Source organism: Muntiacus reevesi, chromosome 7 (assembly GCF_963930625.1).
Source record: "Muntiacus reevesi chromosome 7, mMunRee1.1, whole genome shotgun sequence".
Classification (NCBI taxonomy): Eukaryota; Metazoa; Chordata; class Mammalia; order Artiodactyla; family Cervidae; genus Muntiacus; species Muntiacus reevesi.
In genome coordinates this window covers 46571261-46587036 of record NC_089255.1, presented here as the reverse complement: position 1 = coordinate 46587036, position 15776 = coordinate 46571261, and the positions used below count along the sequence as shown (strand labels likewise).

The 15776-nt window shown below is 34.5% G+C and overlaps 1 protein-coding gene across 1 annotated transcript in view; it reads right to left on the bottom strand.

Moving 5' to 3' along the window:
• The window catches only part of VPS13C (vacuolar protein sorting 13 homolog C), a 168946-nt gene that overhangs the window by 105446 nt on the left and 47724 nt on the right, over window positions 1–15776 (bottom strand). The window contains exons 16-23 of the mRNA XM_065941879.1: window positions 15226–15320; window positions 9463–9605; window positions 8116–8308; window positions 6617–6731; window positions 5504–5640; window positions 4429–4552; window positions 2690–2807; window positions 990–1119 (exon numbers count right to left, since the gene is read on the bottom strand). Of these exons, the coding sequence (XP_065797951.1) occupies window positions 990–1119; window positions 2690–2807; window positions 4429–4552; window positions 5504–5640; window positions 6617–6731; window positions 8116–8308; window positions 9463–9605; window positions 15226–15320 (1055 nt within the window). The remainder of the gene's footprint in view (window positions 1–989; window positions 1120–2689; window positions 2808–4428; window positions 4553–5503; window positions 5641–6616; window positions 6732–8115; window positions 8309–9462; window positions 9606–15225; window positions 15321–15776) is intronic.

The following is a 15776-nucleotide window of genomic DNA, read 5'->3' as shown; positions in this document are numbered from 1 at the left end:
TCCTGGCTTGGAGAACTTTGAGTTTTACTTTGCTAGCATGTGAGATGAGTCCAATTGTGCAATAGTTTGAGCATTCTTTGGCATTACCTTTCTTTCGGATTGGAATGAAAACAGACCTTTACCAGTCCTGTGGCCACTGCTGAGTTTTCCAAATTTATTGGCATATTGAGTGCAGCACTTTTACAGCATCATCTTTTATAATTTAAAATAGCTCAACTGGAAGTCCATCACCTCCACTAGCTTTGTTCTGGTGATGCTTCCTAAGGCCCACTTGACTTCACATTCCAAGATGTGAAGCTCTAGGTGAGTGATCACACCATCGTGGTTATCTGGGTCATGAAGATCTTTTTTATATAGTTCTTCCATGTATTCTTCCCACCTCTTCTTAATATCTTCTGTTTCTCTTAGGTTCATACCATTTCTGTCCTTTATTGCGCCCATCTTTGCATGAAATTTTCCCTTGGTATCTCTTAATTTTCCTGAAGCAATCTCTAGTCTTTCCCATTCTATTGTTTTCCTCTATTTCTTTGCACTGATCACTGAGAAAGGCTCTCTTATCTCTCCCTGCTATTCTTTGGAATGCTGCATTCAAATGGGTACATCTTTCCTTTTTTCCTTTGCCTTCCACGTCTTTTCTTCTCTCAGCAATCTGTAAGGACTCCTCAGACAACCATGTCTGGTTTCTATGTCTACTTTTACTTAAAACACATTTCCTAAAAGTGAAAAGCATTTTTCCTTCATGTATTTTTGTTTCTGTTATTCCCTACAAGAGACTTTATACCAGCACTCCAAAACAGTAGCAACCATAGGCTAGTCTTTATTTATTTACTCAGTGTACAGAATCAACTACAATAAACCTCAAAAATGTATCACATAAATGAAACTGGCCATAAATAATATTGAAAAACAAAACAGGTCACAAAAAGATGAAAAAAGTCTCCATCTATAAAGATGTAAAGATATTTATAATTTTTATTATCTCCATTTACCTGTTTCTCTGGAGACGGTGCAGATGATTTCTGTGGCAAGGGTATACTGTTAATCAAACATAGCACATCTTTCATCATCTGGTCAGAAATTCTCACATGCATCAAAGGAAGCCCTCCGGATACTTTAAATCTAAAAACATAATTAATTAAACTCTAAGGTTTCAAGGTCCAGCTTTTCTATACTATGGAAGAGGGAAGAGATTACCTTGTGGGGTCAAAGTTACCTTGGATATGTTTTAATCTAATTACATTAATGTCTCAACACTGTCAGGGAATAGGAAGTTCTATGTAAGCCAAGTTTTGTATCCTTCTTAACCAGCCAAACTATCTTAAGGAAAATTTACTTTTTAGGAAGATATTGTGAACACAAATTGTCTATGTTTTAAAATCTAAAACACTGTATATAACTTATTCGCTGGTGTTACAGATTTGTCATTCTAAACATCAAAGAGTACCCACCCCATCATTCTCTTCCTCCTCACCTCCCTTTAATTAATTTTACAGCATCTGTCAGCACCTGACAGTGTTAAACTTTCCCACAGAAAGAAAACTCCAGGCCCAAGAGGTTTCACTGGCAAATTTTACCGAACGTTTAAGGAGGAAAAAAACACCAGTTCTACACAATTTTCCTCCCTGAGGCCTGATACACCAATGTCGAAACAAGAAACTAAAAGCACAGGTCAACAGCCCTCATAAACAGAGATGTAAGGTTTTAACACTTCATGACAAAATTTTAGCAAGCAATTTCAACATTTTAAAAGAAAAATACATTACTACTAAAACAGGTTTATCTAGTAATGCATGGCTGGTTTAACATTCAACTGATAAAGAGTACCAATGAACTGATACACTCAACACAAATAAATCTCAAATCAATTGTAATGAAAGAAGTCAAAGAAAAAAAGAACTGAAATTGTATGATTTTATTTATATAAACTCTAGAAAACTCCAACAAACTGGGAGTGTCCGAAAGCAGATCAGTGTTTCCTGGAGACTGAGGGGAGAGAAGTTGACAGGAAGGGATGTGAGAGAGAAACTGTAAAACAGCACGAAGACTTCTGAGGATGAGGGATATGTTCATGAGCTTGACTGTGAATATGGTTTCACAGAAAAACACTTACATCAAAACTTATCAAAATGTACGTTTCAAACAGATGCAGCTTACTGAATGTCGATAATACTTCAATAAGACTGTTCTTAAAAAGGCAACAAAAATATCTCATAATTATTTACTTAAATTCAAAATTCAGTTTCTACTTTCCATTCCCTTAGATTATTCTCAAGATGTCTATCGCTTCATAAGCAAAAGAGCTTGCAATTTTTACAGATTTTCTTTTTTAATATAGAACCTTGAATTTGATCCATCCAAAAACACACAGTATACATACTGTTGATTCACTTAGCCGCAGAGTAGAAATTAACACAACACTGTAAAGCATTTATATTCCAATAAAAATTAATAAAAAAAAAAAATAGGGATAACCAACTTTTACAGGATGTGAAAGCCCAAATGCTTCTGAAATAAGAGAGGTGATATATAATTCAAATAAACATTTTCTTAAAAATGTATTTCTGCTATAAGACAATCATTATTTTTTGTGCCCTTTAGAAACCGAGCTGTGGTTTCTTAAAAATCAGCCACTGATGCAGAACTATTTCACCTTGTTGATTTTATAATATAAAGGAAACTCATACATTACCTTGCCATTCTAATGTCTTTTTCCACCATTGCTTTGGCCAACTCAACATGAATATCCATGGGTTGCAATATATGCATAGTAGATGGATGCTGAAATCGACACTCCTTCCAGTTTTCATCTTAAAAAAAATGTTTACTTAATGACTATTTTTATTTATTAAATAATTATTTTTAGATTATCAGATGTTCTATGGAAAACTGATCAGAAATAATTTACAAATATATTCAATGATACTGACTTTTACTTCTTTCAACATACAAGCTAAATGGCCTATATTTTTTAACTGACAAAAGTCAAAGACTATGATATAAAAATAATTCTAAATATTTATTTGAAGAATTTTTTTTATAACATCTTACATTTTAAAGCTAACAGAGAAAAAAAAAATCTAGGAATTTACTGCCTTTGATTCCAGAATTAGAGATCAAGACTGGGGAGCTGCAGGAAGAAAAAAAGGAGAAAACGGGCGGGGGGGGGGGGGGAAGAGGTTTCTGGCAATTATTCTACAGGAAAAATGAGTTTTATCAAGCAAGATTTTATGACAAGAAAAGTATAATAGTCACTTCTCTTCCAAATAAGAAGGTTCTAAAGACAAACTTCCAATGATTAACAGAACCCTACACATATCTTAATTGATGGCAATAAACTTCTTTTATTGCTTATAATTCAAACAATTATTATTAAGTACATACAAAATAAAAGGCAACTTTAATGGTCTGTAAAGGTGCTTCTCTTCAAGAAATTAATATTCAGGCTCAATCTATAAGACTAAGTACAGCATTATGTATTTATATTTTAATAAATCTCAGCACTCCCACTGTAGTATATACTCTGCACATAGAAGCCACGTCTTTCCTCCAATGACCTTCCACAGAGTGATATATACTCAAGGATATTTTGCAAATATTTATTGCTTCTAGATACTAAAGAAGTATAGGGAACCAGCAATCTTCATTTAAGCAGTAGAAAACACCGAAGCTTTTGGAAAATAAGTTCACTACCTTTAAAGATTATATCCATACTTCTCAAGTATCAAATGTAATACTACTCAGATAAAGACCAGGCTGATAGTAAAATATTTTGGAAATGAAGGCAGCGACAGAAAACAACCCTGAGACATCCCAAACACACTGGGATAGAGGAACGTGAGCTAAGTGCAACTTCTATTTTGTGTTTACGGGAGTTTTATATCACACTAAAAAAAAAAAAAAAAAAAAAAAAAGGCAGTGACTGGACTTAGAGACAAACAGTACTAAGGACCCAAAGATGAACAGCCATGTCTCTATTTGGAATTGTGACAAAGATTTTCACTGAGGGGCTCCTATTTGGTTGAGTGACCAATAGCATACATGTTCAAAATGTCATCAGGGGATGACATACATGCGAACATACATATCTATTTACTAAAGCTATTCAACATACGGAGAAGGCAATGGCACCCCACTCCAGTACTCTTGCCTGGAAAATCCCATGGACGGAGGAGCCTGGTGGGCTGCAGTCCATGGGGTCGCTAAGAGTTGGACACGACTGAGCGACTTCACTTTGATTTTTCACTTTCATGCATTGGAGAAGGAAATGGCAACCCACCCCAGTGTTCTTGCCTGGAGAATCCCAGGGACGGGGGAGCCTGATGGGCTGCCGTCTACGGGGTCACACAGAGTCGGACACGACTGAAGCGACTTAGCTTAGCATAGCATTCAACATAATTTCAAGATCCTGAAAACTGAGCAACAGTTTACCTGCTCTTGCAAAGAGTAGCTGCACACTTTTTATTTCAACATCAAACTTGTCATATGCCTTATCCATTATTTCTTCCAGAGATGAATTACTAGTCTTCTGCAAACCTTGATTTTTACTGTTAAGCTAAAAGGAGAGAAAACTTAATTTTTTAACAGAAAAATCTATATATCAACATAAGTTGTTTTCTTAAAGCCTAAATAAAATTAAAATATTGCTCTTAATGAATTCACATTTTGCTTCAGTTTCTGATAGTTATTAGCAAATATTTTATTCGGAATATACCATATCAGCATACATCTCTATTATGTTTGAATAACAGGTACTCAGCATGCTGCCATTAATTAGAAAATGAGTTACAACAACTCTGTATCTCAATCTGTCTAAATATGCAACAATTTCTGGCTCTCAGGAGTTGTCACCACTTGTGGTTCAAGTTCCCCTACAATTCATCTTAAACTCTTCACCATAAAACAGAAGGTTTTATTCCTTCCTCTCCCCACTATGTAAATGAATAATTAGGCCATTAGAATTCAGCTCCAATCTCAACTTCTTTTTCCCTCTTCCCAAAGAAATCAAGCATCAATTCAACACAACAGTTTTTGAAATCTTCACTTTTTCTCAGAAGATTGGAATGCTGGGAGGTTCAGCATTCAAGCCCTTGGAGTTCTCTTATTCTAAGAATTGTTGTCAGTGATTTAACAAGTATATAATCATATTTGCATAATTTTCTATTCTCAAGATATATAAATGAACAAAGAAAACTATGTAATTAGATTTTAGAAACCTACAAAACTCTTGAAAACTATAAGTCCATCTTTCTAATTAGGAAAAGACAGCAGTAACCCAGCCTTCAATATCAAATCATCCACCATTTCAGAAAATGTAAGGTTTTTTTTTTGAATAGCCATAAAATACATATAAACTACACAATCTATGTTAAGCATGACAAAATGCTTAACAAGAGGTAAGTCTAGGTTTAGTTTAAGTGAACTCTGAGAGAAAAACAGCAAACTCTCAGACAGCTAGCTACTAAGCTGAGCAAATATGGGCAGGCAGAAATGTATACACACCTACCCGAAAAGTACCAAAATCTAAGATGAGAAGATCTGACTTTTCATGGTGGAAACCGGTCTGTGGAACTATTAGATAAGAAGGCTTCAGATTTATCCTTAAATCAAGAACTTTTCGGGTTTCAATAATATGTGTAAGTCCTACAAGAAGAAAAAGAAATGACTAAAAACAGCCAAATTTAAATACATTAATATAATCATACTATTAATGAGAAAAAGAATATCACTTTAAAATTATGTTGGTGAAGTTCTTTTCACAGATAAAGTCCTCCACTTGGTATGTTAGTTTAAATTACATGTCATCAATGGGAAACAATCACACTGCATAATACAATAAACCCAACACACCTAGTATTTTAGTCAGAGATTGAAAAATTTGTTATTTCTTTAGTTAAGTGGGCTTCCCTGATAAGCTCAGTTGGTAAAGAATCCAACTGCAATGCAGGAGACCCAGGTTCAATTCCTGGATCGGGAAGATCCGCTGGAGAAGGGATAGGCTACCCACTCCTGGAGAAGGGATAGGTTACCCACTCCAGTATTCTTGGGTTTCCCTTGTGGCTCAGCTGGTAAAGAATCTGCCTGTAACGCAAGAGACCTGGGTTCAATCCCTAGGTTGGGAGGATCCCTTGGAGAAGGGAAAGGCTACCCACTGCAGTATCCTGGACCAGAGAATTCCATGGACTGTGTAATTCACAGGGTCACAAAGAGTGAGATACGACTAAGCGACTTTCACTTTTCACTTTAGTTAAGTAACCAGATATAGTAGGTAACTTGAATATAGAGGCCATGATGCACAAAAGTATGTATCTTTAAAACTCGATTCACATACAGCATGGTGAACAGTCGCTTAAGAACTGAGACAGGGAACTTTTACATTTCAAGTTTACTCTGCAGCACAGGTTCCTAAATTGAACAGCTGACAGAATCATCTATGCCCCATATCATTCTCCTTCTCACCCAGTCTGGCAGGTATATTCAAGAAAAAGCTACCTACACTATTTGAAATGTAGTGTTTACATTAGAAGAGAAAAAAATTTTTTTCTTCTTTTTTTTTTTACATTAGAAGAGAAAAAAATTTTTGAGAGTTGAGATGTTGCTTCTGCATCAAATTCTTTACCTGTAGCAGTTCTCTCTTTAATTTCCTCCAGCTTCATCAATGTAGCTGATGTTATTTGCTCAAGATCCAATCCCCTATTTGACTGAAAGAACTCAACCACTGCATTGATGGTTTTCTGTAAAATCATTGAAAATATAAGCAAGTTATACACAGTATTTTCCATATTATAAATCTTAAAGTTACAGTTTAATTCTAATCAAATCTGGCTCTGAACTGAGACGGCACTTCCAAAGATAAGCTACCCTCCTACATCTCGTTCTGGAGGGAAAGAGAATCTGAGAAAAGGCATAGGCCATTTAAGCTTATTGAGAAGGCAACAAAGGTGTGCGTATCATTAAGGTGACCTTGAGCATGTCTGGTGGTATCATGTTGATGTAGCAATGGGGTATTACTTCTAGTCTTAGCCACCAGAATGTATACTACAACTGGATTCCCCTGTGCTCTGGAGTTTAGAAAGGAAATAAGAAAACCGTTCTGCCCTTACCTACGTCTAAAACTTCAACTTAAAAATCAGGCATTTTGCAAGAAAGAATGAGTACTGGGGACTGAATGTACAACAGTGCAAATGTACTTAACACTTCTGAACTATACACTTAAAAAATGACTAAGATGGTAAATTATATGTATTTTACCACAATTTAAGTTTTTTTAAAAATCAGAGAAAACACTAAGTTCTGCCTCTTACCCACACTGTGAATTTATTTCCATAACTGTACAGTTAAAATGAGTCAGAGATCTTAAAAAACAAAGTGGGCCAACCAATAAGTGATGGAATAATGAACCACAACCTTCCACATCTTGGCTAGCTCAAGATGAATTAAGAGAGTCTGAATAAAGATGGAACTACAGATACTGGAGTCAGCCTTTTCAATAACAGAGAAATGACAACGCTTTTTTCTCATGTGATCAGTATCTAAAATTTTTTTATTTGCTCCTAAAGTTCCTTAAATTGGTTACAAACACTGAGAAGAAAGGGAGAATAAGCAAAAAGAAACTGGAATAGAAAGTATATAATTATTTGTGAGTAGTTAGTTGGTATAAAAGGCATAGATTTCTTTAAGAATATATCACCATTTTAAAAAAATTTAACACAAGCATAGGTAGTATACCTTACAGTAGGAAAAAAAAAATCTGTAGTATATTAAAAATCAAAATTAACTGCTGGAACTTCCCTGGTGGTCCAGTGGTTAAGACTCCACCTTCCAATGCAGGGACTCTGGTTTGATCCCTGGTCAGGGAACTAAGGTCCTACATGCCATGGAGCAGATAGGCTCGCATGTCACAACGAAGATTCTACATGCCGCAACTAAGATCCAACGCAGCCAAATAAATAAATATAAAAAACTAAACACATACTGCCCTTTAAACAAGAAAAAAGTATCACTAAACGAAGTTGCTAGGTAAATAAAGGTTAAATATTTGAAAAAGAAAACACAAGAAACCATTTGTCAGAAGCTTAAGATGTGTTTGATTAAGATTCACTTTCTCCTTGTACTCACAGCATCATAGATGACCTCTACAGGCTGAGACTGAACCATCAGAGTCTGGTCAGCAGTACTACTTTCTGGATTGGTTTCAAATTCAATTTTAAGCAAGGATGATGCAGTATCGCCAATTGAAGCCACAAGTGACGGTATAATATCTTGTTGTCTCAGACCTGTTATATACCAGTGTTCTAATTTTGCTTCCACTCTACAATCCAATGAGGAAAAAAGAAGTATTACAAATAAGATCCTTTGTAATATTAACAGTTTGAAGTACAAATTTCCATTTAAAAAACACTCCTTTGAGAATCAGCACCATGTCTATCACCCAGAGTTGAAGTCCAAACTCCTTAGCCTGGCATTTAACTACCCACGGAATCTGGGATTCTTTTTTTTCCTGATTTGGTTTATTTTTTTGTTCTCCTAATCCTCATGAAAAACCCACTTTGGCTAGCTTCACAACACTGCAGAACTGTCACATGAATACATGCTATACTCTACTCATGGAATTCATCTCCCTATTTCACATAACCCTAAAGCTGTTCTCCCTCATCCCTGCTTCTGCTGGTCCTTCCAATCAGTTAAGCTAAGCCCCAGTTCTTTGGGACCAGTTATTCCCTTCCACAACTGAGTTTGTATAGCATTAATCCTAAGGTATTTAACATTATAGCTCCTTATTATTTCTGAGCTCTGAAATACCGAGTTGGCCAAAAACTTAGTTTGAGTTTTCCGTAATGCATGCATGCTAAGTCACTTCAGTCATGTCTGACTCTATGCAACCCCATGGACAGTAGCCTGCCAGGCTCCTCTGTCCATGCGATTCTCCAGGCAAGAATATTGGAGTGGGTTGCCTTGCCCTCTTCCAGGGGATCTTCCCCATCCAGGGATCAAACCCACATCTCTTATGTCTCCTGCATTGGCAGGCAGGCTCTTTACCACTTTCCCAGCACCACCTGGGAAGCCCAAAATATCTTAAGGAAAAACCCAAACAAACTTTTTGGCCAATCCAATTACTGTAAGATCTTAAGTTAAATTTCTGTGTTTCTTCTCTTATCCAACTATACCATAAACACCTTGAAAACAAAAAGTTACTGTTCTTATGCATAGGCTTCATAGTAACAAATCTATGAACTAAACACTATACAAGAAATATCTGTGAAGGAAAAGAAGCAAGAGGAGAACAAATAATGAGCTTCTCACATAACAAAACAAACTCAAATAAAATGACCATACTCACATGCTAAAGGAAAAAAACAGAGAGGAATTACTATTAATCAATTTTTTATGCTAACTACACTATATTTTTTTGGCCTGAAGTCAACCTAGAAAAAAAAATTGAAATAGTATATTTTAAAAACTTACTTAAGTGCTTGTGCTCCTGGTCGCTGAGACACTTGGGTGCCAAGACCAATTATCTGAATTTTCAGTATTTCTGGAATATTTCTATTTTCTCTTATTGTAATTGAGGTGCTTACTAACTTCAGTGCCACTATATAAGCAACATACTAAATGAAAAAAATGAATGAAAATGGTTAAATTTTAAGAAATTACTTTAATAATTTCTTCATGTTTAAAATTGTTAAATTATAAAATGATCTAAAAAACAACATGGTTGGTCTTTGCATATCTATGTTCACCAAAAAAAAAAAGAACATTAAAAAACCCAATATTACAAAATTTCCTGCTTAAACAGGGCATTTACAAAAAGATTCAAAATTAATTTCTCTTAGTTTTTAAGGTAATAAAAAATGAAACGATAAAATATTTTGTGACCTAAATATTCAATTCAGCAGCTTTCACTAAAGTAAATTAATTCAGACCAATCATCTAGCTCAAAAACTGAACAAAATTCAAAGAATATCTGCTTGATGACTTTGGAGAGTTAATAAGACATGGAGAAAAAAAAATCCTGCTCACAAAATTGATAGGTCAAGACTAAAGGTAGGACAGATAACCAGAAAGATGATTCTCATCAAACCACACAAGAAGAGAAGAAGGAACACAGAATCTATAAAAGAGCCAGAAAACAACTGACAAAATGTAAAGAGTAAATCTTTATCTATCAGTAGTTACTTTAAAAGTAAATGAATTAAATTTTCCAATCAAAAGACAGAAACTGGCAAAATGGATTTAAAAAAAAAAAGATACAATGGTATGCTGCCTACAAGAGACTCACTTTAGCTTTAAGGCCACACACAGACTGAGAGTGAAGAGATAGAGAAAGATATTTCAAGCAAACATTAACCAAAAAAACAGGATAGCTATACCCATACCATAAAAAAAATAGACTTTAAGTTAAAACTGGTCAGAAAAGACAAAGAAGGTCATTACATAATGATAAAGGGGTCAAACTATCAAGAAGAGGTAACAGTTATAAATATATCATGTACCCACTGGAGCACCTTAATATATAAATCATATACCAACAGAACCAAAAGAGATAGACAGCAATTAACTGGGGACTTCAATACTCCATTCTCAACAAGGGAGAGATCATCTAGACAGAAACAATGAGGAAACAATGGATATGAATAACACTACAAGCCAAATGGACTTCTCAGACATACATAGAATGTTCCACCAAATAGCAACAGAATATTCTTCTGGAATACACTGAATATCTTCTAGGATAGATCATACATTCAACCACAAAAAAAAAAAAACCCTCAAAATATTCAAGAAAGTACACATTATATCAAGTTATCTTTTTCAACCACAGTGAAATGAAACTAAAAATCAATAATAAGAACACTACAAAATTCACAAATACATGGAAATTAAACAACACACTCCTGGATATATTCCTGGATCAAGAAAGAAATCAAAACGGAAAACAAAACCTATTATGAGACAACAAAAATGGGAATACAACATACCAAACTTACTGGATGCAGCAAAAGCAGTTTTAAGAGGAAAGTTTATAGTGATGAATGCCTACATCAAGAAAAAAGAAAGATCTCAAGTAAACAACCTAGCTTCATACCTTAAAGAATTATGAAAGAACAAACTAGGCCCAAAGTTAGAAGAATAAAGGAAATCATAAACATTACAGCAGAAATAAATGAAACAGAGGATACAGAGGGAAAAATAAAAACACAATGGAGATGAACAAAACTCAGAATTGGTTCTTTGAAAAGAAAAGCAGGACTGACAAACTTTAGATAGACTAACAACAACAAAAAAGACAACACATAAATAAAATGATAAATTAAAGACATAACAACTGATATCACAAAAATACCAAAGATCATAAGTGATTACTATGAATAGCTATCCTCCAGCAAATTGGAAAATCTAGAAGAAACTGATAAATACTGAGAAACAAATAATCTACCAAGAATGAATCATGAAGAAACAGAAAATCTGAATAAACCAATAATGAAGGAGACTAAATGAATAATCAAAGAAAGAAAGGAAGTGAAGTCGCTCAGTCGTGTCTGACTCTTTGCGACCCCCTGGATAGTAGCCTACCAGGCTCCTCTGTTCATGGAATTTTCCAGGCAAGAGTACTGCAGTAGACAAAAAGACCATACACCATAATCATTTAGGATTCCTCTCAAGGATGTGAGGTTGGTTCAACAAATGAAAACAACTTATGTAACACATCACAATGAATAAAAGGATAAAAATCACATGACTATTTCAATAGATTTTTTTTAAAAAAGCATTTGACACAATTCTACACCCATTCAAAATAAGAACTCTCAAGAAATTTGGTATGGAAAGAATGAACCTCAGCATAACAAGCCCACAGCTAATATCATGCTCAATGTTGAAAGGTAAAAAGTTCTTCCTCTAAGATTATGAACATGGCAAGGGTACCCACACTCACCACTCCTATTAAACATAGTATCTGATATGATAGCAAGAGCAATCAGGCAAGAAAAAGAAACAAAATGTATCCAAGTTAGAAAGGAAGAAGGAAAAGTTCCTGTCTTTGCACATAGTATCATCTTACATAGAGAAAATCCTTGATTCCATCAAAAAAAGAACTAATGAAAAAATTCAGTAAAGTTGCAGGATACAAAATTAACAAATGAAAATCAGGTGTATTTCTACACACTAATGAGTTATTTGAGAAAAAATTTTTAAGTGATCCCATTTAGAAAAGCAAAAAAAACAATAAAATACTTAGGAATAAACTTAACCAAAGAGGTGAAAGATCTCTACACTGAAAACTAAAAGATAGTCATGAACGAAACTAAAGAAAACATAAACAGAGAAGCTATGTCTTATTTATGGACTCTTAAAATGTACATACTACCCAAAGTAATCTATAGATTCACACACAATCCCTACAAGACTGCAATGGCATTTTGCATGGAACTACAAAAGACCCTGAATAGCAAAAGCAATCTTGAGGGGAAAAAAAAAATCCAAAGCTAGAAGCATGACATGTCCTAATTTCAAACTATATTACAAAGCTACAGGACTCAAAAACAGGTTGGTGCTAGCATCAGAACAGGCACACAGACCAATAGAACTTAATCAAGAGCACAGACATAAATTCATACACATATGGTCTATTAATATTTTACAAAATAATCAAGAATATTCAATAGGGCAAAGATTTTATTAAATGGTGCTTAAAAAAGCTGGATATTCATGTGCAAAAGAATGAAATTGGTCCCCTATCTTACACCACTCACAAAAAATAACTAGAAATGGATCAATGACTTAAATGTAAGACCTGCAACTATAACTCCTAGAAGAAAACATAGAGAAAAAGCACCTTGGTGACAATCTTGACAATGATTCAATGGATATGACACTGAGCAGAGGGAAGAAAAGCAAAAATAAACAAGCAGGACAACATCAAACTAAAAAGCTTCTGCACAGGGGAAAAAAAAATCACAAAATGAAAATGCAATCAACAGAATGGGAGAAAATATTTGCATACCACATACCTGATAAGGGGTTAATAAGAAAAATACAAAAGGAACTCATATAACAACATCAAAAGAACAAATAATCCAATTAAAGGTACAAGCTATTATATATAAAATAATAAGCAACAGGGATACATTACATGTCACAGGGAAATGGAGTCATTATTTTCTAAGAACTTTAAATGGAGGCTAACCTATGAAAATATTAAATCACTATGATGTCACCTGAAACTAATGTAATAGTATAAATCAACCATACTTCAATTTAAAAAGATTAAGCAATAGTTTTATATGGAGGAAAATACAGTCAATGTACTTTAGAAAAAAAAAAAAACACAATGAGGTATCCCTTCATACCTCTTAGAATGGCTATCATTCTATGCCAATTTGCATTTCCACCCTTGTACACTGTGGGTGGGAATGTAAACTGGTATTGTTGTTGTTTAGTCACTAAGTCGTGTCCAACTCTTTTGTGACCTCACAAAAGGGAGCCCACCAGGTTCCTCTGTCCATGGGATTTCCCAGGCAAGAACACTTGAGTGGATTGCCATTTCCTTCTCCAGGGGATCTTCCCAACCCAAGGATCAAATCTGAGTCTCCTGCACTGGTAGGAGGATTCCTTACCAATAAGCCACCTGGGAAGCCCATAAATTGGAATCATCAGTGAGGAGGTTTCTCAAAAATTAAATAGAGAAGTACTATATGATCCAGCAATTCCACATCTGGATATCTACCTGAAGGAAATAAAATCAATATCCCAAAGAGAAATGTGCACGCCCACATTCACTGCAGCATTATTCACAACAGCCAAGACACTGCAACAGCCTAAGTTTCCAAGGACAGATGAAAAAATAAAGAAAATGTGGTGTGGATATACATGATGGAATATTATTTAGCCATAAAAAGGAAGGAAATCCTGCAACAACATGTATGTAGCTTGAGGACATTATGCTAAGTGAAGTAAATCACTTATATGTGGAACCTAAAAAGGTAAGATTCACAGGAACAGAGAATAGACTGGTGGACCAGGAACAGGGAGCAGGGTTTTGGGGAAATACATGGAGGCAGTCAAAGCTACAAACTTCCAGTTATAAGATGAATAATTTCTAAGGATGTCATGTAATTTAATGTAACAAATACATAAAAGGTTTCTACAAATCAATAAGAAAAAGCCAACCCAGTAAGAAACAAGAGACTCAAAACTCACTTCACAAAAAAGGATATACAAAAAAGTGAAAAACCTCTTCAGTTATCCAGGAAATACAAATTAAAATCACAATGAAATACTACATATTCACCATTTAGAATGCATAAATTTAAAGGACTGATAATGATAAGAGTTGGTAAAGAAGTGAAATAATGAGAATCCTCATATACTACTGATAGAAATGTTTTTCACATTGGAAAAGTATTTAGCAGAATCTATTGAAGTTAAATATACTCATACCCTATGATACAGCAATTCCATTCCAAAGGATATAATGAGCAGAAAACCTCATATGCCCACTAAAAGACATTTACAAGCAGTTAACAGTGTAACAACCAAAAACAGGAACAACCCAAATGCCAATCAACAAAAGTATAAATAAAGTGGTATTTCCAAATGCAAATACCCACACAGCAATGAAAATGAGCAAAATACAACTAGTTAAAGAACAGAGATAGATCTCATAATAATGCCCTATCTATTGCAAGGTCCATAAATTAACCTTGATGGTAATCACATAGTTGTGCTTTATGACAAACTCAATGAGCAACACATTTTGATTTTGCTCACTCTTTCATACAGGAGTTATATTTCACACACACAAGAAAGATAAAATTTTAAAAGACTTAATTACCTCTGCAATAAGTGCTTTTTATCAGGTTATTCTCACACTCATTAAAGTAAGTAAATCAAAAGTTGGAGACAGTTTTAAATGTAAGGTCTGACTGAAACATTTAACAAACAGTAAAGCAAAACTTTCACACTGTGGTGCTGGAATAGCATCACCAACTCAATGGACATGTATTTGAGCAAATTCCGGGAAGTAGAGGACAGAGGAACCTGGTGTGCTGCAGACCATGAGGAGGCAAAGAGTTGGACATGACTTAGCAACTGAACAGCAACAACAAAGCAGAAACAAACTGCAACATACTTTTACTAGCTACTTTAAAAATCAATAACTTGTTTAATCCAGTTCAAGATAATACAGAAAAATGAAACCACCTGAATAATTACCACCTAAATAATTACCTGCTTGGGTAAAGTTAGGTTGTGAGTGCTCTCACTATAACCAATAGCCGTGAAAAGCTTATCTTTTTCCTCTGGTGTCATGAGGTCATCAATAGCTATAAAAAGACAATATTTTAAGAAATCAACTGCTTCAGTCTTACAGAGACTGTGAATAAAATCAAACCAAATTAACAGGTGGCCTAAATTTATACACACAAATGCTGAAGCAAAAGCAGCAATGTAATTTCTTCTAGTATACTATGTTGACTTGTTAAACATCATGTATTTTGCTTATTTAGTTCAAGAAAATGCAGACATAACATCAAGGCCAACTCATGTGTCACACAGCAATTTTACAATCTCCTAAGTATTTTAAAAATTAAGTGAAACATCTAATTAAATATCCATGTAAAAAATAACAATAAAGAATGCTACATGTGAGATTTCTGAATTTCAACTTTCAAATTTTTACACAAATGACTTTTCTCAAAAATTCAAAGTCTCCTTTTAAATAAACATGGAAATGTTCCATCCTGATATATCTGCTTATATGTTTACTATACTGAACTACT